We start from the raw sequence: 20031 nt of genomic DNA, 5'->3' as shown, positions 1-20031 counted from the left end.
CCATTCGCCGCCGCCTCCTCCTCGCGCCCTCCCCCCGCCCGCGCGGCATTGTGGGGCGGGTGGTTGGGGCCGGAGGACTACAACTCCCAGGGGGCCCCGCGGCCGCCCCGGTAGTTCCGGACAACGCCTGCTGGGCGCTCACCGCGGCGGGCGCTTCCTCCTTGCGGGCGCTTCCGGCGGCAGCGGTGAAGCCCCCCCGGGGAGCTCCGTGGGCCCGGCGGGGCGGGGGGCGCCCGAGGTATGGGGCCGGGGCTGGGGTTGCTCCCTGCGGCGGGCCGAGCCTGGGGAGGGAGGGAGAGAAGGAGAACGGGCGGGTGGGGGTCACTGGGGCGTTTGCGTAGGGCCTGGCTATGCCCCTGGGGCTGCGCCGCGCAAGGAGCGTAAGGCTGCTTCCAGAATCGGGGGGTGGCGGAGGGCTGAGGGAAGGCGGCGGGCGCGGCTCGGGCCTGGCCGGGCGGGGAGAGGCCGGGGGGGACCCGCGGCGGCTCGGGGGGGATTTGGGGGGTCCTGCCCGGCCCTTCGGGCTCCTAGCCCGGCCTCCTGCCCCCCAGGAGGCGAGGGGCGCTGGCAGGGCCGTCCCGGGCCCTCCCCGGGGTGGAAGCAGCGGGCGGCCCTTCAGGGACGGGCGGCGGCGCTCTGTGGGGACCGCCCGTTAGTGGGGGCCTGGGGGGGGGGCCCTGACCTGAGGCTGGGCCAGGCAGGGACGTGGGGACCCCTATGGGGGGGTGGGCTGCTCCCTGGGCTTTGTGTGCTCGTTGGGAGGTGGTGGTGTGTGTGGGGGTTGGTGTCTTATCTCGTAGTGCCTGGTGGAGTAACGCAGCCACTGTGTTGGTTTTGCCTTTGGATTCCTAAGGAAGAGGAAAACAACTTGAAAACGAAACAAGAAAACACTGTTGTGGTTATACACATGCAGAGCGCTGTCCCCTTCCATTTGTGCTGTGTTACAGCTCTCAGTGGGTGACTACTGAGATTGGGGCCTGATCCAGGTGCTGTAGCTTCTCTTGTAGGCACACAAAACCAGCACTTATGTATTAGAGCGCACTAAACAACTCCCATCCTGAAGTTCACAATGTGAATTAATTGTCAGCCTGATCTCAGTGTGGGCTTGAATTATTTTGGAGTTGATGTGAGCCTAAAAATAGGCATCTTGTGTTTGCTGCGGTTCGTGTGACGTGAATTAGTCACACAAATTGCCCTCACAATAATAAAATGCATAAGCAGTTATGCGTTGTCTGAGTGAACCCAGCCGTTAGTGGCTGTGATACACGCGCATGGAGATGTTAGAGGAGTGCATGTCTCTTCTAGCAAGAGGCATTTAAAGATGCTTTTAAAACTCCAATCTTATCTTCTGATAATATTCCTTTGGCCACCTCTTCAAACTGCCAAGTTTTAGTAGAACAGGGAACCAATACCAGTGCCTTTTTCTAAGTTTCTCGCCATCTTCACTGATTAATAAGGGAAACTTAAAGGCACCAAGCTGTGCAAGGGGTAGGTGTATAGTTAAAATAGCACGCTCTGTAATTTTTTCTCTTGTGTAAAATTTGCATCTGTAGTTAGGCAAATATCTAAGCTCCATTCTGCTGTGCCCATTGGTTTTACACGTAAGGGCCAAGAAGACCTTTGCCCTTAAAATCAAGATAGGCATCATTTTAAGTGCTCTTTTTCTTCTTCAACCTTTCTTCCTGACCTTAAATATGTTGTTCTGGTAACTCAGGGGTCCTGGAGGCTTTTCCTTTAATCCAGTCTTCTTGAATCCTCACCACAAGGAGTGGAACAGAACTTCTTGGCGGTAAGGATAACCTTTCTGTAGCAGGGGCAGAGCTGTGACTTGGTTCTGCCCTATAAGCCAGCCATTGAATTAATCGTTCTGGTAGATTGCTGCCTCTTTAGTGCTTTTCTTAAAGAAAGAGCATTTAAAGGTGCTTAAAACTTTCTATATCTGATGTAGATGGAGCCTGGAGAACAGAGCAGAGACAGCACTGGTGGTGCAGGTGGATCTCCTGATGACATAAGTGACCACTGACATCCTGCCAGAGTTTCCATTGTTTTGAAAGTCTTTAAAGGTTGCAGTCATGACACTGCTGTCTTCTCTTGAAATACTCTTCCAGAAGCTAATACTAAACAAATGCCTTTCTTTCATAGATCCCTTGCTTGTCTTCACGCTGGCCAGTGAGCAGAGGTGGGTTTGGGGAAGATTGCTGTGCTCACTGGTTGTTTTCTTACTAGGTATATCTGTTCTTCTCCTACTTAATCTTTAGTGCTTGACCAAAAAGGCTGTCAGTAAGTGACAGGTTAGAGAAGCAAGCTTTCACCTGGGGTACTTAGCACGGTAGCTGTACATTTGGGGGAAATTTGGTGTTTTTTGCTTTTTTTATTCATTTTTGTTTCCAGGAAGTTTATCTTAATGTAGCTTTTTTTCCCTCGACATAGTTCAGCTGAATGATTTAAAACATCACTGAATGGGAATGGAGAAATAGATCTATAACAGAACTCTTCAAAAACTTGATCCTTGTCAGAAAGTTCCAGTCCCCTCTGTGACTGCTGAACACCTGGGGTAGTATTTTAGTGCCGAAATGGTGAAGGTTATAATGTCAGATTTGTACTGACAATGAAAGTGTCACAGAAAAACTAGTAGCAAACTCTGTGCTAGTTCTTCTCAGGGAACAGAGCTTGATGTGTTTGGTTTTAACACTAAGCAGACAGGGCTGTACTAGGTGGCATCTTAGCATTGTTTTCAAGTTGAAATCACCTTTAAATTCACTATATCTATTCTGTTTATTCTCCCTGATGGTTGATTTCTTCTGATGCAGTGTGAAGCATGACTTCTAATTCCATATGCTGGGGAACAGGCTACATTTGAATCTGTGGGATCACTGTTTAAAAAGAAAAATCAGGCTAACATGCAAATTATATTTGGCAGTCTGTCTCTTCCCATGCTGTATCTCCTTCTATCTTCTCGTCTCCCCCATCAGAGCAGTTAAATTTGCCAGCTGAATAGCACTTTCCTTGCACCTAATATGAATTTGCCAGGATTTTCTGAGCCACATGGCTATGCTGTGCTGTTCTAGTGGATCATCTCTTTATGGGATCATATTCCAGCTTTTTTGAGTGTCTAAGGAGAAAAAACTGTTGGCAGGTGAAGCCAGTGTAAATTCCTCTCAAGTAAAGCCACCTGAGATTCTGGTGAGCTGAACTTAATGCTTTTAGGAGATGGTGTTGCCATAAAGCCTGGCAGCCAAGCAGATGGCTGCTTTTGGTCAGACACCAAAGAAATGCTGAAAGCTCAGAGTTTGCTTCATGATAATGTGTATTAAACCGTGGCTTTAGCCAAGCTATCTTGAAGGCTACCAGAATATCTAATAATTCACCTAAATGATAGAGTTGACTTCTGTCTTCACGGGGATTTGGTCATAATCAGGACCTCTTAGGAAGTATTTGTCATGGGTGCACTAGAGCCCATACAGCCTCTGTACTGCAAATGCGTTTTGGGGGAAGCCTTTACCCTGCTATTCAGGGCTGACCAAGACTGCAGCACATCCAAGTTACCCCAAAAGGTGTGGAGTCATTCCTAGCTGCAAAGAGAGAGTGGGGCAGTGATAGCAAACGGATGCACCGGCTGGAATGTGGGGTTAGCATGAGTCAGAGGAAAGATCCTGGAGTGAGGAGCAGCCGGTGTGATTGAGATCCCACGTATATTTTCATATGGTGGCAACAGAAGGATTTCAAGTCTTAACTTTTTTGGTGTGTACAACATATTTAAAGCCAGCCCTTGTCTTCAGTCACAGCACTTGTACCCGTTGTGTTAGTACACAGCCAGGATTTATTTACTTTGTTTGAAGAGTGTCGGTGCCTGGTAAGGAGGTAGGAGATGGTGCCTGATTGTTTTTATATGGGGTGTTTAACCGCACCATGGATGAGTAACAGTGGCTTATGGCTCTTCAGGAGAAAATGAGTTCTTCACAATAGTCAGCGGTGAGGCTTTCATCATCATAAAAATCTATCATTTCAGTTGGTATTTTATTTTCTTTGTGGATACTGATAACCCATAAAACCGAAGTAATTATATCTAATGGTTATTTTGTCCTTCTTTGCCCTTCTCCTGATGATGAAAAATCTTTTGGGTAGACTAAAGCAACGTTCACTTACCTGTTTTTAAAAACTTTTATGTTGACAGCACAGTGCTTTAGATAAAAAAAAAAAACAACTTGCAGCCAATTAACCTATGAACGCTGTCTTCAGTGACACTCTTTTGTGTAGGATCTTCCTGGAGTGTTTATTTTTACTGAACTTCCAGAAACACAGAAGGAAACTGCAAAACAGGCAGCTCGCCCTCCACCCTGCCCCTTACATGCCACAGTCCTTGGTGCAGGCAGTATAAGTGTAATAAATAGATGGGGCAGCTTGGGCTTCTGCTGGGGAGGCAAACTTGTTCAGATGAGTCCCCCCTGTGAGTAGATTTTGCATGAATTTGGGTAACTCTGGATCGAGTTCTTTCAAGATAATCAACTTTTTAAGAAATAGCAAATATTTGATTGTATTCTTCCAAGTTCTTGAATAGAACAGCTACCAGTAGGTGTTAAAATGGTGAGCCCTGACCTTCTGCAGCTCTACTCATGCTGAGGTTTCTACACAGACCCCTTTTATTTAAAGTCAGGGTAAGCCCTTTTTGTGGCTTAAGGGACTCTGCTCGTGTACGTCACGCTGAAAGTTTCAAACACCAAGAGAAATAGCGATGAGATTTTGCAATCTGCAATCCATGTCAGCAGGCCTGTATAAATAGCTGTCGCTTGTTGCTATATTTATGTTTAACTTCTAATAATATTTTCTTAACTGTCGGCTATTTCTGTAACGTGACCGGTTCCTCCCTTGGTTTATCACTTTGGGGTATGTTCATACTGCCCAATCCCACGCTTGGGCGAGGCAGGTGTGATATTTGCAGTCATCTAAGTTCCTCCTTCTGCTTACTGTAGTCAATAACAAATTTCACTTAGGTATAATTACAGCTATACTACTATACGCTTGCCCTGGGCAAAAGGTTCATCTGTTTTTCTACTTAAATAGTTCAATGCAGAAGATTTCTAGCAAGTGCAGAACAAAAGGGGGAACATAGCTCGAAGAGGCATCTTAGCATGTTTTGACCTGTTGATGCTATTGGGAAGTGATATCGATTACTCTCGTAGCTCCTGCTCTTTTTAAAGATTTTACTTTATTCATTTCTCACTAAAATATCAATAAAATCCAGTACTTGAACATACAAATGCCCGATGTCTAAAGGTTCTTGGGGATGGAAAAACTCCTCTAGCACATTAAATACTGAGCAAATCTAAAAAATAATAATAATCTTTTTTGTGCATCTTTATTTCTATTTTGGATGTTAAGTCTTTAAACTCCATTGTGTTATATAAAATATTCTCAAAATCTTGACTTGTTGAACAGAAAACACAGACTGTTGGAGAGATTGCTTATGAAGTGCAGGGCTACCTTCCTTTTTTCCACTTAATTCCTGGGTCTGAGCAATGATCACTCTGTGTTGGGTGTATGATGAGCTAGACTGGGTGGAGAGCTTCCAAAAGCTAGGTTCAGTTACTGGAACAATAATTTTCCATTGAGTTAACATAGTCCTGGACACACCCTGAGTGGAAAGATGACTGAAGACTCTTGCTTGTATAAAAACAAAGGCGTAGTATTCACCATTTTTTTTTAATCATGTATCAAATAAAATTACTTTCAGGAAAATTAATTATGTAAGAACTTGCAGTAAAGATTTTCTGGTAGTATGTTACTATAAGATATTTGCTCACTTAATAAATTAGAATTAAGGCTTTAAAATTGCATGAAGTAGTAATTCTATATTTACTTAAGCTGATGTCATAAAATAATTCGTGCTTTCTGGGCAGGAAATAACGTTCTGTGCTTTTCATTTTTTTAGAAATTGTTAGTCATTCTAACTATAATTGTTCTTTTGTTTTTTTTCCCCCCTATGACATAAGGACAATATATTTCAAGTTCTTCAAATATTCCTGCACAACGAGGAAAAAGAAGAAACGTTTCAGTGAATGAGGAGTTTTTTGCTTCTATAGCATTTTTCTTGAGAAGTGGTTCTTTGAATGAGGATGACAATGGAAGAGATGAAGAATGAAGCAGAGACCACTTCTATGGTTTCCATGCCACTCTATGCTGTTATGTACCCTGTCTTTAACGAGGTAAGCTCTCTGCTTTTGCTGTAGAACATAGTAATCCTTTTATATCAGGAAAGCCGATGGCAGTAACAGCCAGCTTAGCTTGATGGGGAGAAATTCTAGTGTTTAACACAGCCTTCTTTCTATGCTTTTCTTACTCTTTCACTCCACTTTCCATGAACACAATTCGAAGCTCGTCAGTGGTTGCTAGTTGTCTTGGCCCTAGTCTTTTTTCTTAGCTTTTACAGAGGGTTTTAGCAAAAATGCCACGTAATGTGATTTTTTTTCCTTGACACTGTAGTTCCTTTTCAGATGATTATTTCAGTGTTCTTATTTTCCTTTCATCACTGTAAATGTGCACATAACTTTTTGCGAGGCTTTTTGCGAAGCTGTTTCAGCTCTAATGGTCACAGATCCTAGCACAGCATTAGGAACTAGTGCAATCTGTGACAGGAAATAAGGTGCATGTTAACATGTACCTGTGAGCAGCTTGATGCATTTGTATTTTAACTGCTAATGGCTATAATTTAATTGGATACTTATCTTTCTGTAAGTATCAGAGGCTGTCAAGATGTTCTTAAAGTCTTCTGTCAGACTTCTGATGAAGGCTGAATAAAAGCAAAGTATGTCCAGTGACATGTTTGGTTATTTAGGGAGGAAGTCCTTTGTTTGGATCAAACTTCATACTTTGTATCTCAGTTTCAGTTCTTCTGCTAAGCACCTTTATCATGCTATGTAAGGCAAGGCATGAATACTTTACTTGTTTTGTTCTGATAATGTTCAAATTGCTAATCAGTCTAAACTTTTATTGCAGCTAGAAAGAGTAAATCTATCAGCAGCTCAGACACTGAGAGCGGCCTTTATTAAGGTGAGAAGTTACTTGTGTTGAGGAATGGTCATTTAAAAGGTAAACGATATGGTGAAGTTCAAAATAACTGCTTCCTTGTGTCGTCATGTTTGAAGATTGGATCTTTCTTAATCAGTAGCCTTAAATGAAAATACGGGTGGATGATCCCATGGACTGAGTTTGAATACACACATGAGTTGGAATCTGAATAAGTATATTGAGCAATTTTAAACAGAATCTCACCTTGTGTATGTAGCATAAAAGGTAACTAAGCAATGCTTTGCTGTTTCTCCACTTTAAATTTAAGTGTACCTAGACAGCTACAGCTCACGGTCAGAATTCTTCCAAGTTAAATGTTATTTACAACCGGTGGTAAGGGGCTGTGCTGAATGCAAATAACAAACTGAGATATTGGAGGAAATGGGAGTGCTACCTAAAAACACATGCTCATTCATACTCAACACAGAATATTTTTTTGATAGCAGCACAGGTACTATGAATATGTCCAGTGTTAGAATCTAGCATATCTTAATTTAGATATGTCATCAGTCAAAAGGAGTTTTCTGTGAAAAGGCAGTTCAAAGATGTTTGAGCATATGTGTTTTGTAAGAGGCACACTTAAAAAAAATACCATGTGGAAGATGGGGGAGTTGCACCTGTGAATAAGTGAATTAAATTCTGTTATGTGCAATATCTTTGTTTCAAAGCAAAGTGTTTACAAGAATACAACAATACAAAGAATTTCTTTACAAAATATCTCTTACTCAAATTGAAGGGAGTGGAAGGGTTTATTGGAAAAGTTGCTTATACAAAACTACGTATGAAAAGAAAAATGGAAGAGCAGTTTTCAATGTAATATGCTAATTTAAAACCATTGTACTTCTTAGAATTTTCTAGCAAATTGCTGTGGTATGTGAAGCAAATTACTTGGAAGTCTGCTTTTGTCCTTGCAGTATTATGATTGCATCTTTAAGAATAAATCCTCTCTCAATGCAGGCTGAAAAAGAAAATCCAGGTCTCACGCAGGACATTATTATGAAAATTCTGGAGAAAAAAAGTGTGGATGTGAACTTTACAGAGTCTCTCCTGCGTATGGCTGCTGATGATGTAGAAGGTAATACCAAGTCTCTTACGTTGAATAAGCATTTTCTTAATTACAGTGCCAAATTTCTCTACGCCCATTTTCAGAGGAAGTTTTCTGTTAATAGATTTCTTCTACCATGCTGAATAGTAGGAACAGTTGTCTTTCTGAGTACATCTGTTGGAGGTACATACATGACTAATAAGAGAAAAATAATTCTTAGAAGTAGCTCACCTTCTGCAGTTTGCCTCAAATTAAAAGCAGGTGTTGCACTGTCAGAGAAGGGCAGTGTATAGTAGGCTTAAAGTTCTTTTAGTACTGCGTTTAATTAGTGTAACGTGTTCAGCATTTCTTTTAAATAACATCTCCAACTTGCAATTAGAAAGGTTATTGCTGCGCTGTGTTTCTGTTAATGCAGAGTATTTACTGTGGGTTTGTGGTCATGGCTATCTTTTGTGCAGTCAGCCTTCAAATCCTTCATGGCAAGACTGCTGCATTTTGTGAAGCAGTTTTTTTAGCTGCCACGAGGAACTTATTGAAAAATGCCATTATTTTTTCTTCAATATGTCCTTCTTGTTAGAATATATGATTGAAAGACCAGAACCAGAATTCCAAGATCTGAATGAAAAGGCGCGAGCACTTAAACAAATTCTTAGTAAGATTCCAGATGAGATCAATGACAGAGTGAGGTTTCTTCAGACAATCAAGTAAGTGCTGTATTATGTATTTTTCTGCAGTTTGAGGGGATCAAACTTTGCATTTATATCTGGATGCTGAAATGCTGTGGGAGATGCTAGCCATAATGTTGCTGTTGGAAAAGAGCTTGACCTGTGGTTATAAATGAGTGAATAGAGTTGAATATTCTTAATGAGAGCCTCATGTTAATACACAGAAATTAAAAATAATCAACAAGTTAAGTTGAGTTGCCATGTTACTTGTCTAGCTCTTTCATCTCAATGGAAGGAATATCAGATAGGATGTAGGGCTGTTGAGAGGGGTTTAAATTCCAATATTTAAATAGCATAGCTTATTGATATTGCAACTCTTTTCATTGTCAAACAGGGACATTGCGAGTGCAATAAAGGAACTTCTTGACACAGTAAATAATGTCTTCAAGAAATACCAATACCAGAACCGGAGGGTATGTGAAGACTTTTTATACACCGTTTTTAATAGTTGAAGAGGAAACCATTTGATCAAAGGATGAATAGGAGAGCATAACTGGTCAATGACATAATGTTTTAACATGATTGTTTGCTAATTCTTAGCATTTTTTTAAGAAGAGGGTGACTTCTCTGCATGTCTTTCTTAAAAATAAGTAAATGCAATTTAAAAAAAAATATACCACCACCCTTAACCTAAAATTCCTATATCTGCATACTGTTTGCTTGTTTTCTTCCGTCTTTAATGTCAAGACCCTCATTGTATCCAGCAGTCTGTGATCTTATAACCTTTTTGGTGTTTTTGTTTTCTTAGGCACTTGAGCACCAAAAGAAAGAGTTTGTAAAATACTCCAAAAGTTTCAGTGATACTCTGAAAACCTATTTTAAAGATGGAAAGTAAGTATACCTTTGTACTAAATTTATACGTAATGGAAAGGTTTTGTTTGCCTAACTGGTACAATTAGGGAAAATAAGACAAGATTTTTGTTAGAAGGGCTGATGTGTTGTTCACTTACCCTAAACATACTGAAAGATACCAGCTCTGTTCAGTCCTGTGTGAAGCAAATGCTTTGCCATGTGTTGTGGGCATAAGCTTTACAGTGCCTTAGGTATTATCAATATTGCAAGAAATCCCAGGTAAGACTCATGTTCCTTGCAACTTACATCTGTCTGAACTACATGTTTGTTTACACGGCTCCCACCAGAAAGGAGCAGCACTAACCAAAATAGTCTTGCTTACAGGTGTCACGTCTGAGATTAAAAACCTCAGTGACCCCACACTTTTTTGTAACAAAGATTGTTGAAATAATAGGTATTTGAGGAAAGAGTTGCAAATTCTGAAATTATCAGGGGATGGAGTGAAAAGAACAGGCGTTTACTGATTGTTGCTCCACTCTTCTTGTAGTTAAAACCACAAAACTAAATAGAGAGCCAAAGTCTTTTAAGTTCCTGCCAATAAACATAGTCTTTCTAGAATTAGCTGTGCAACTAAGTCTGTTTGCCAGCTGTAAGCTTCAGGTACATCACAATATGGTAAGACATCAGTATGTTTCCAATTTGCCTAGATGCCAATATGTTTAGTTACCCTGATTTAATGCTGTATTTATTGAACAAAGTGTTGAAAAGTGTATCAACTAATATCTTTGTTTTTTCTACCAGGGCAATAAATGTGTTCATAAGTGCCAACCGACTAATTCATCAAACCAACTTGATACTCCAGACCTTCAAAACTGTGGCCTGAAAACTGTATATGTTGAGAGTTGTACTTTTCAATGGTGAATAGGGTACCTTTATATGTAAATTTTAAAGTTGACTGTATAAATTATCAGCCCCTCTTTAGGGGCCTAATGCAGGATTTTGAATGGGATTATTGCCATCTTACACCATATTTTTGTAAAACATTGTAGCTTAATCATAATCTCACAACGAAGATTTTTTGCATCACTTTTTGCTATTATCATTCTTTTCAGAATTATAAGCCAAAAGAATTTACGCCTTAATGTGTCATTATGTAACATTCCTTATAAGAATTGTAAATATTTGGTGTTCTGTTTCTGACATTTTAACTTGAAAGCGGAAAACTGCAAGATTATGTATTTAACAATATTGGTGGCAAATATTCAATAAATAGTTTACATCTGTTAGACTGTCTTTTTGTATGTGAACAAAAAAGCGTAACTGATCTTTTTAGAACTGCAGAGCATACATTAAATGGAAAAAATAAAACCGGGTGCTTAAAGTCACTGGCAGTTCAAATCAGTATGAAATGAGGGTTTTTCCTTAAAACTGAGATTTTGGTTGTGATCCAATACTAGACCAGAATACCAGAAAAATCCTATCAAAATGTCTGACAAAGTAATAAAGAACCCAAGAAGTGAGGTGTGTGTTTTGCTTTTTCGTAGAGACTAAATCCAACTTAATCTTTTGGTGGTAGGCTAACAGGTTTTTACTCCTGCTATTCCAGGGTTTTGTGCAGTAAAGGGTGAACTACGAACAACTTTTTATTTAAACTGGTACCCTTTTGGGAGGGAGGAGGAGAGAAAATAGAAGTCTTCCAAGAAGCACTAGTGATACCTCTACTATGCATGCCATAAAGCAACTTTTTCCAGGGATTTAAATCATGCGAGACCCAGCTTGACAAATGTTCTATAGATGGTTGACAACTGCTGATGGACAGATTGAACATTTGTCACTGTGAGTTCATGGTAGCTTTTTGCAAGTTCTACTAAATATCGTGCATGCCCTTTGAGGTGCACCTCAATTTTACTTTGAAATACTAGGAATCTAGAAGAATTTTAGGATTTCATTCTATAAGTACTTACATGGGCAAAACTAGTAAATTTAGGAAAGAATGGAGCAGCTTATAAAGCTGCAGAAGCTGTTGCAGGAAGATCACTTCAAACTGAAAGAGCACAATGCTATAGGACTATTCTTTGTGTGTAAATGATGAATAAACATGGCCAGACTTCTCTTACGCACTGGCCTGGTGCTGTACTGCTCATCTGGGGTGAGTGCCTTATCCAGAGTACACCAGCTGGGTCTTCAAATTCATTTATCTGCTTAAATGCTCTAGAAAAGAAAAACTATACATACCTGCTGCCTCCAAAGTAGCACTAGATGGATAGCTAGGTAAAAGAAAGTCACGCAGAGTTTTTGGAACTTTATTTCACTTGAAAAGAGTGTTTGGAACTGGGGAAGCTGTACCAGTGACTGTAAGGAGAAATACATCAGCTTGGGTTATACTCTGAGTTGGACCTGAAGTTTTTTTCTTGTCTTAGATTGAGAGGACCAATTCGCAGTCCTTTTGCCAGTTGAATGGTGATAGTGTATGTACTTGTTCTGCAGGTATCGTTTAAAAATATATATGTTATGACTTGGGACTCAAAAAAGGATTTTGCTATGTCCTGCTATTTGATTCCTTGATGGTAAAATCAAAGAGGCTGTCAGGAAATGAACTGTTTCTGTCCATCAGTTCTTCCTATACCTTCATCCTTTATTGCATAAAGCTACCTAGTATAGGGCTAAGCTCCAGGTAGTCTGGCCAACATGTCTTGTTTGTAAACTTATCATGACTTTTTTTTTTTTTTTTTTTTTTTACCTTTTCAGTAGTGGAAAATTATTGTAATCCATGCCTGGTGATAGGAAAACTTGAAAATTGATACCAGGTCGCGCTCTTCTACTGTATGCAATGAATACATATCTAGTAGTCTTAAAACTTTGCTTTATCTTCCACTGAATACAAGCTGGGGCATATATTTATCTGAATTTTATTATGGTTTTGCACTTTATCTTCAAGTTACCCAAATAGCTAAAGATAAGTTTCTCTTAATGCATTTATAATACAGTAGCTGGTGTTGCAAATTGGTATCAGAAAACTTCTGCTGTGAATGTGGGTTATACTTGATATGATAATGTTAACGTACAGAATAAAACTTTGTGTATTTGTTAATAATGCAAAGAAACATTGTCTTAATCACTTGTTTTGGTAGTCCTTTATCTAAAAAGAAATGAAGAAAAACATGGACTTATTTCTGGTTAGCAGCTTGCTGTTGTAATGCTGAATTTTCTTTCCTTAAAAGTGTGAGATATGTCAGGTGCCCAGCTTCAATCAGAGCTTTGTCTGGAGCTGACATGAGGTAGTGGGTGTGAACTGTCATGGAAGAAGTGGTTGAGGCCAGAACACCAGTTTGTGCAGGCAGTAAGTTGGTCAGGTAATATCAGCCTTGATTAACCGTCATCTTTTCATGCAGTCTTAACTCGGTTACTGCTGAAGTGTTCCCTCCTAGTGTTCTTTTCAGGTCTTTGACTGTATGTCAAGGGAAAACACACCTTGTTTATTCTGCAAGTGTTATCTGGTCTGTTTACTTTACACCAAGACCATGTGTGCTGCTTTCAGAAATGGGTGGGGAAGGGAAAGGTTGTCTAGACAAGCCTGCCACAAATCTCAGGTTTAGGTAACTTCATTCTGAAAGGAAGGAGCTAAAGGGGAGCTAAAATAAACATCAGTTAAGGTGTGAGATAGTAACCACCACATTTGGCACAGCGCTGATGATCACTTACCTGTGGAGAAGGAGAAGGTGCTGGCTGTTCCCCCTGAGAATATTGCTGTGCCAGGCACTGCCTGGCTGTGTCTCCCTGCAGCACCGCTAACCAGCGCCTTCTGAAACAAGTTCTGCAGGCAGTTTCTGCTTGTGAGCTGCGTAAGCTCTTCCAATTCATGTAGTGGTTCAGTGCCTTTGCTAACTTTGTCATTTTTCACTCCACGGTTTTGGTTTTCCCTTGTTGTGTTCTGGGCAGGCTTTCCTTTCAGAGGAGACTAGTAGGGACTGCACTTCAGGAACAGAACCACGTCTGAGTTGCAAACTTAGTGCTAAAAAATAGCGCTCAAAAGATGGTCCTGGGTCATCAAGCTTCGCTTCTTACCGAAGTTAAGAAGTACCTACCGTATAATGTTGGTCATAAATCTATCAAGTTCTATTTTAAACCACCTTCCTTGTCCTCATTCCTCTTGTTAGGTATCATTTCAGAATGGTATGGAAGGGGGGGAAAGAAGCCTTCAAATATGGAAGCTTAATGTCTATCATAAATTTAATTTATGATAAAGAATTCGCTAACCTTGTTCACAACCAATTGTTCTTTTCCCCCTTCTTCACTGAGCCTTTTAATGTGTTACGAGGGTCTGATTGTATCCCATCTTGGGCTTCACATTAAAAATACACCATTCCAAGTTTTCAGCCTTCTCTAAAAAGAGTGGAGGCGTCAGCACTGCTAAATTTGCCCCTTCCAGGCTGATATTAAACACCTTGTCCTCACGAGGTGGAGAAGGAGGGCTTGGCTTATTTTGAGACATCCCTTTGTGGCTCTGTGTCTCCTGCTCCACAGCTTGTTTGTGAACCTGCAGGCATGGTGCTTGATTTCTAAGACAATGCAAAGCAGTTCTCGCTAGGTACAACACGGTTGGGTGGCATAAGCCTCTTCTTCATAGATTCTCATTTTGTGCCTTTTTCTCCTTCGCCTTCCCCCAGATACAGCTGCTACAAACAGGGCAGGAGGCAGAGCACGTGTGCTGCCGGGGCTGTAGGCAGCACAGTCACATCGAGGACTCAGGCAGTGCTGGGAGAAGAGCTCTTCATTTACTCTGGGGCTGACTCCTAGATGCTCAGGTGTGATTTTCTTCTCTAATTTTGCACATACTGTTCGTCTCCACATTTTTTTTCAAAACCTGTAAGCACACGATTCTTCTTAATACCCATTGCAAGGATGAGGAATGCAGCTTGCCAACCTGAGGTGCAAGGATTGTTTGTGCCTGCATTGCCCTCATCATAAAAATCTTGGACTGTGATAACGATACCTGGACACTATCAGAGTACACGATAACAGGACAAAGGGTTTAATCTCTTCCCTTCTGCCACCTTGCAGTGCTTTTATCGCAGCTCAAGTTGTGCTAAGATCAGTAAGACCTGACCTGCAAGCACGAGCAGTGAGAATCTGCAGTTTTTGGAGTCTGCTGTTTGTGAAAATGTGCATCGTGTAAAGATTGCTTTGGTTGGAAAGTACCAGTTTAAAATCTTTGTTTAGACTTTGCTACTGTTATTCTTCCAGAATTCTTCTCACCATTAAAGATTCATGGGTGCTTCCTTATTCAACCAGTAACCAAAGGTAGCCATGGAGGAAACTTTGCTTATTTAGGGATTGTCGGGGATTGTGACGCCTGTGAGCACCAAGAGCAAGGGATGCACAGCAACTGCTGCTGCAAATGTTAAACTTTTTTCCCTAGAGACATGAGTGTTCCTGCTTACTGAGTGTCTTCAAGAACGAACTGGAATTAAAGCACTAAGCAACGCATTATTGGTGACAAGGTGAGCAAAATAGGTTTGCAATTGCTGATTTCTAATGCGTGCTCAGATGCGCCGCACCAAATGTTTGTGAATTTGCTTTCTGTGCCAGTCAAAGACATCATTGTACCAGATGGATGTAATGACTGGAGAGAATATTTTGTAGTATTTCACTAAACTAAGAAGTTTAAAACACTATATCTAAATTAGGCATTTGTCTTTGACATTTTATTATTTCATAATTGTAACTACCAGGCTTTTCAGAGTGGGTAATTGCTTTTTTCCTGAAGCTGTATTAGTCTTCAAGGACAAGTGATGGGTGAAATAGAAGCCTGAGTGCCTGAAGTTTTAAAATAAAGAGAATCAAGTATGAGCTACAAGTATAATTCACTTAAACTCCCTTTCAGCTGCTGGGTATCTAATCTCAGACAGAGCCACAGTGAAAAATGCTGTGGATGAATTTGAAAGCAGACTGAGTATAACCTTTAAGAAAATGCAGGACCGTTTCATGGTAAGTGAATTTTCTAATTAAAATGTTAATTGGAAGGATTTTGCATTGCTTATCGAGAAAGTGTGGTAACCATTTTTCATTGCTGTTTGCATAGCCATGTGGTATTAATAATTTTGTGTGCTTTTCTGCATCTGCTTAATGAGAGTGACAAACAGAATTTTCTGAAGTGGTTCGTTATGGAACATCAGAAATTCCTGTCAAGGATGTCATGCAATAAAGGTATTTATTATCTTCTGCAAAGGCGATGATGGGCCACAACTGGAAAGGCAGATGCTTGAGGAACTTTTCGAAATTGTTATGTGCTTCTAGCATAACGGTCCTGTTTTCTCTGGAGATGCCATCACTCAAGTCACCCAAATGCTATCAGGAGGCAAAAATAAAGGTGTAAAAATGCAGTAGAGAGTACAAGCTGAAGTTTCCACTCTGAGCTACTGAGCAGGCTTTTGTTTATAGGAAGCTTTGTCAAAATCAAGTTTAAGAAAAGTCCCGAAGGAAAGTTCTTCTGGAGCTTTGGTTGCTGCAAGTAGGGAAGAAAATCCTATTTGATATGAACTATCAAGATCTAAGGGTCAAAGGAAAATTAAACTGGGGCTGAGTTTTACTTACATTTTTCACATTGCAAAACTTTAAATATGAAAAATTTAAAGATCAAACTGTGAAGCCTTGTGCAAGAAGATATTTTCTATCACAGAAACATCTCAAATGAGAACTGAGCTGTTCTTTCCAAAGAGAAAACGTTGGCATTATTGAGGCATAAAAGCTAAGTGTTTTTTTTTTCCTTCAAGCAGAAGGAAAGCAAAATATTGCTTGTATATTGTGAAATAAAAGCAATAACAACTGCTGATGATGCCAAAGTAAGTGAAGTTCAGCCTGTTGACCTCTTACTAGCTGGAGCTGTTTCTCATGAACATGCAATAATGCCGCTGTAATTCTCTGCCAATATATGGAAACAAGTTGCATTAGTGGAGTAATGCATATGGCAATTACAGCTGAGGTGCAAAAAACCCTGTTGTAATCATGTCTTTGCTAGACACAAATTAAACTGCGAGGCTGACGTACTGGAATAATTAGAGATCAAAACTGCCATTTGGCCAATTCTCATTTACTGAGGTGTCAAGTGTGATGGGTAACCTTGTGCCAGCGCTTCATCTGCAAGGACGCCGGGCCCGCGGGACATGCTCCCTCTTCTGCTGTCTGCACTGGGGGAGGAAACCAGCGGCCCCCTCATGCTGAGGTTGCTTTTGTTCACCCAACTCCTGAAATGCTTGGTGAGCAGCCACTGCTTCTTCCTCTGCATCATGTACATACGTGCATGTATATGTATCATCTCAATTCTGGAATCTAAGAATAGGGTGCAAACCTTTCAGACTCCCAGAGAGCACATATTTACTGATTTTAGCACAAAAATCATTATTTACTTCTACAGGGCACAAATCAGCCTCATAGCTGTTGGGTTTAGAGCAAACACTGAACTTTATCTGGGTGTAGAGCTGAGGGCAGGAGGGCTGGGGAGGGCACTGGCATCCCTGCTCTGTGGCTGTGCTGTGCAAGGTTCTCCCTCAGGTATATTCAGTGTCATACCTTTCTGCACACACTTGTTACTTCTTTCCAGTCTCTTCTGTGGCCTTTGAGGCTGCTTGAAACGGATGGGGTTCATTTGTTCAAGGTACACCTACATACTGCCATTTATTTTCATAGCAGCAGTCTTTGGGTTTCCTTTTGTGTGTTCAGCCTGCAAGCTCCAATTTCGTTTTTTCTCCAGGCTATTCGTCACTGTCCTTCGAGCCTAACTTTAGGAACAACCGGAGAAGTTCATCATCAAAAATGCCTAAAATAAATGGATTTCGCTAGGGGAATGGCCCAGCTGCAAACCAGTCATGTCTGCTCATCTCTGGAGTCTGTCACTCTGAATCAAGTGCCTGCAATTAAAGTGCTGGAGCTGGCAGCTTTGTGGGGTTTCCGATTTCATAAAGGCTAAATTTTAAACCTCTTCCCTCAGCCACTTGTACACGTTGCATGCCAAACTTTTTGTCACTTCTACATTTGCAGAAAAATATACAGAGAATGTGTAGTAGAACTGAATGAACAGCTTGGTTGTTGCGTTTGTCTTCTTGGCCTCTGAAAAGCAACCAGTGTGTTGAATGCCTTGGGGAGGAGAGGGAACGAAGTTCTTGGCCCTGCCAGCAAGCCTGTGGCCACTCAAGATAAATTTCCTTTCTGTACCGGGCTCTTGCATGCACCCACCTCATCCCTTTTCCTATTTGTGCTGTATGGTTGACATCAGGTCTTTTCATAGAGGTGGTGGACCAGTTGTTTTGTCGCTACTTCTGCTGTGATGTTGACATCTCAGGAAAGACTGTCAGAACAAGGACGGGCTTCTTCCAAATGGTGGTCGCGCTTGCAGCGATCCTACCCTTTGTGTGACCTCGCCCAGTGTGCCTCATTTCTCTGTGCCTCAGTTCCCTGGACATTATTTAAGGAGCACGCACAATTGGGCCCTGATCTTTGCTACATTACTGTAATAATAATAAAATTTCCCAAGCATAAAGGAAAGCTTTGCAAGCCAATGAGTCTGTCACAATTTTAGAGTGCTGTATAGTCTTTGGAATGAGAAACATTTTAATGTGAGCAAGGGCAAATCACTTAGAGTATGGGAGAATTCAAAACGTAGATGGTATCTTTTAAATATTTTAGAATTGAGGTAAAATAGAGAAGTTAGTGTCCTTCAGCTAAAGGGCTCGGATAATTTTCTGCGCGCCAGAGAATATCAGAGAAGCAAATACTAGGGGAGAATGGTCACAGCTTGCAGAATATGGTTGTGTGAAATATGAAAATCTTTCCTTTTTCATTAAAGTCTGCTGCCTGGTTTCCTCCAGGGAATACTGAAGATACTTCAGCAGCTTACATTGCTCCTTCTCCAGCTGAGTGTTCACCAGGACCTGCAGAGGTGCCAGGAGGAACTGATCCATGGTTCTTTGGGCTGCTATGTGCCATTTTTTGGGCATCTTGCAGCCACCTCACTGCTGCCCGTGCACCTTCCTGGCTTCAGGAGGCAGCACTGGTACACACCAGTCTCTGAGACAGCACTGGGGGGCTGCTTTATAGGGTGCCAGCACCCTTTGGGCAGGGAGAGAGGAATGAGAATGGGAGAGATGGTCTTACCCACGTTCCCTCTGTGCTTAAATGGGTTTCATTTATGTGGCAGCGAGAATTTCCAAGCTTCGCTTTTTTTCCAAAGGTTGTTTGAAAAATGTCTTGAGCTAAAATGTCACCTCTTATTTCCCTATTTCTTTTGTATCTTTTCTATTTTAAGAATACAGTAGGAGCTCTTAATCTTTATGAAAAATTACTCCTAGGTGGTCTCTATTTCAAACTTATTCTAGAAATATAGCATAATTTATTGTATTGTAATACCAAAAGTTGTCAGCTCAGAATGGGGTCCTGTTATGGTTCATTTTGTGCAGAGACGCAAGATGAATTAAGGGTGAAAGAGCTTGGAGTTTAAAACAGTGTGACTCACAGAATCGGGAAGAAAGGAGTTTTGCCAAAGATCCCTGGTATAATGTACGCAGAAGCCAGGTTTCCTTTGCCCCAGCTTTTTGTCCTATTGAATTATGTCACTTCTTTACAGCCCAACCTGCCTCTCTAAGGGGAAAAAGTCCTACAGCTTGATTTAAGCAACAAAGGCTGTTAGGACAGAAAGTCACAGAAAATCATGCAAAAGTAATATCATTTGCAGTATAACATAAAATTTAAAAAATAATAAAAATCCCTTGATGTAAGGTGGCGGTGGTTGAGAACAGGCTCACCTTTGACTTCAAGTTGTAGTCTGGTCATACACTCTACCTCCTCTTAATCCTTGCTTAGCATTACATGCTGATTACAAGGTGAAAATAGCAGAGAGTAGGGCAAATTGGCTGTGTTAGAACAATGTTTCTGATCATCTGCCTCAGAACCTATTCACCGGAGCTGGCACGGATCTTGCTGTATGTATTCATTAAAAAAAATTACATTTTGAAATTGAGTCAAGTTAAGTAAAGAAGTACGGGATGAAAAATGTGGAAAGTGAGAGGAAGCTGGCAGTGTCAGAAGGGACAGAAGGAAATGTTTTTACATTAAGAGTCCTTGTAGGTTACACAGATAACCCCAATTCTGAGGACATTTTGGCACATACAGCCGTTGTGGCTAAATATGCGCTTAGAATATGCCAAGTTGCTTATCCATGTTTTTGCTTAAAAAGGCTTGTATACTGTCTCTTTTGAAAATAAAAAATGAAACGGTGAACATCTTGGGAAATTGTTGCTCTAATACTTTCTTCATGTAGTATGCATGTGGTAACTACCAAACGCTCTTTTACTCCATACTGCAGTGTGTCATTTCTAAGCAGCCCGACCATCTGTAGACTAGAAGGTGACA

The 20031-nt window shown here is 41.0% G+C and overlaps 1 protein-coding gene across 2 annotated transcripts; it reads left to right on the top strand.

Annotated features, from left to right (window-relative positions):
- The first annotated feature begins 79 nt into the window (after window positions 1-79).
- Window positions 80-10913, top strand: PDCD10 (programmed cell death 10). Of its 2 annotated transcripts, XM_027464161.3 has the most exons (9): window positions 100-238; window positions 1715-1789; window positions 5991-6203; window positions 6994-7047; window positions 8023-8140; window positions 8688-8814; window positions 9170-9248; window positions 9584-9666; window positions 10429-10913. In XM_027464161.3, the coding sequence occupies exons 3-9, from the start codon at window positions 6108-6110 to the stop codon at window positions 10508-10510; spliced, it is 639 nt and encodes a 212-aa protein (XP_027319962.1). In that variant the 5' UTR covers window positions 100-238; window positions 1715-1789; window positions 5991-6107; the 3' UTR covers window positions 10511-10913. The 2 variants fall into 2 exon arrangements, with proteins under 2 accessions (XP_027319961.1, XP_027319962.1); XM_027464160.3 differs by lacking the exon at window positions 1715-1789 and having other exon boundaries at window positions 80-238.
- Window positions 10914-20031: the final 9118 nt, after the last annotated feature.

Source organism: Anas platyrhynchos, chromosome 9 (assembly GCF_047663525.1).
Source record: "Anas platyrhynchos isolate ZD024472 breed Pekin duck chromosome 9, IASCAAS_PekinDuck_T2T, whole genome shotgun sequence".
In the NCBI taxonomy this organism is placed as follows: domain Eukaryota; kingdom Metazoa; phylum Chordata; class Aves; order Anseriformes; family Anatidae; genus Anas; species Anas platyrhynchos.
Note: the sequence above shows the minus strand (reverse complement) of the source record. Positions and strands in the feature narration are given on the sequence as shown.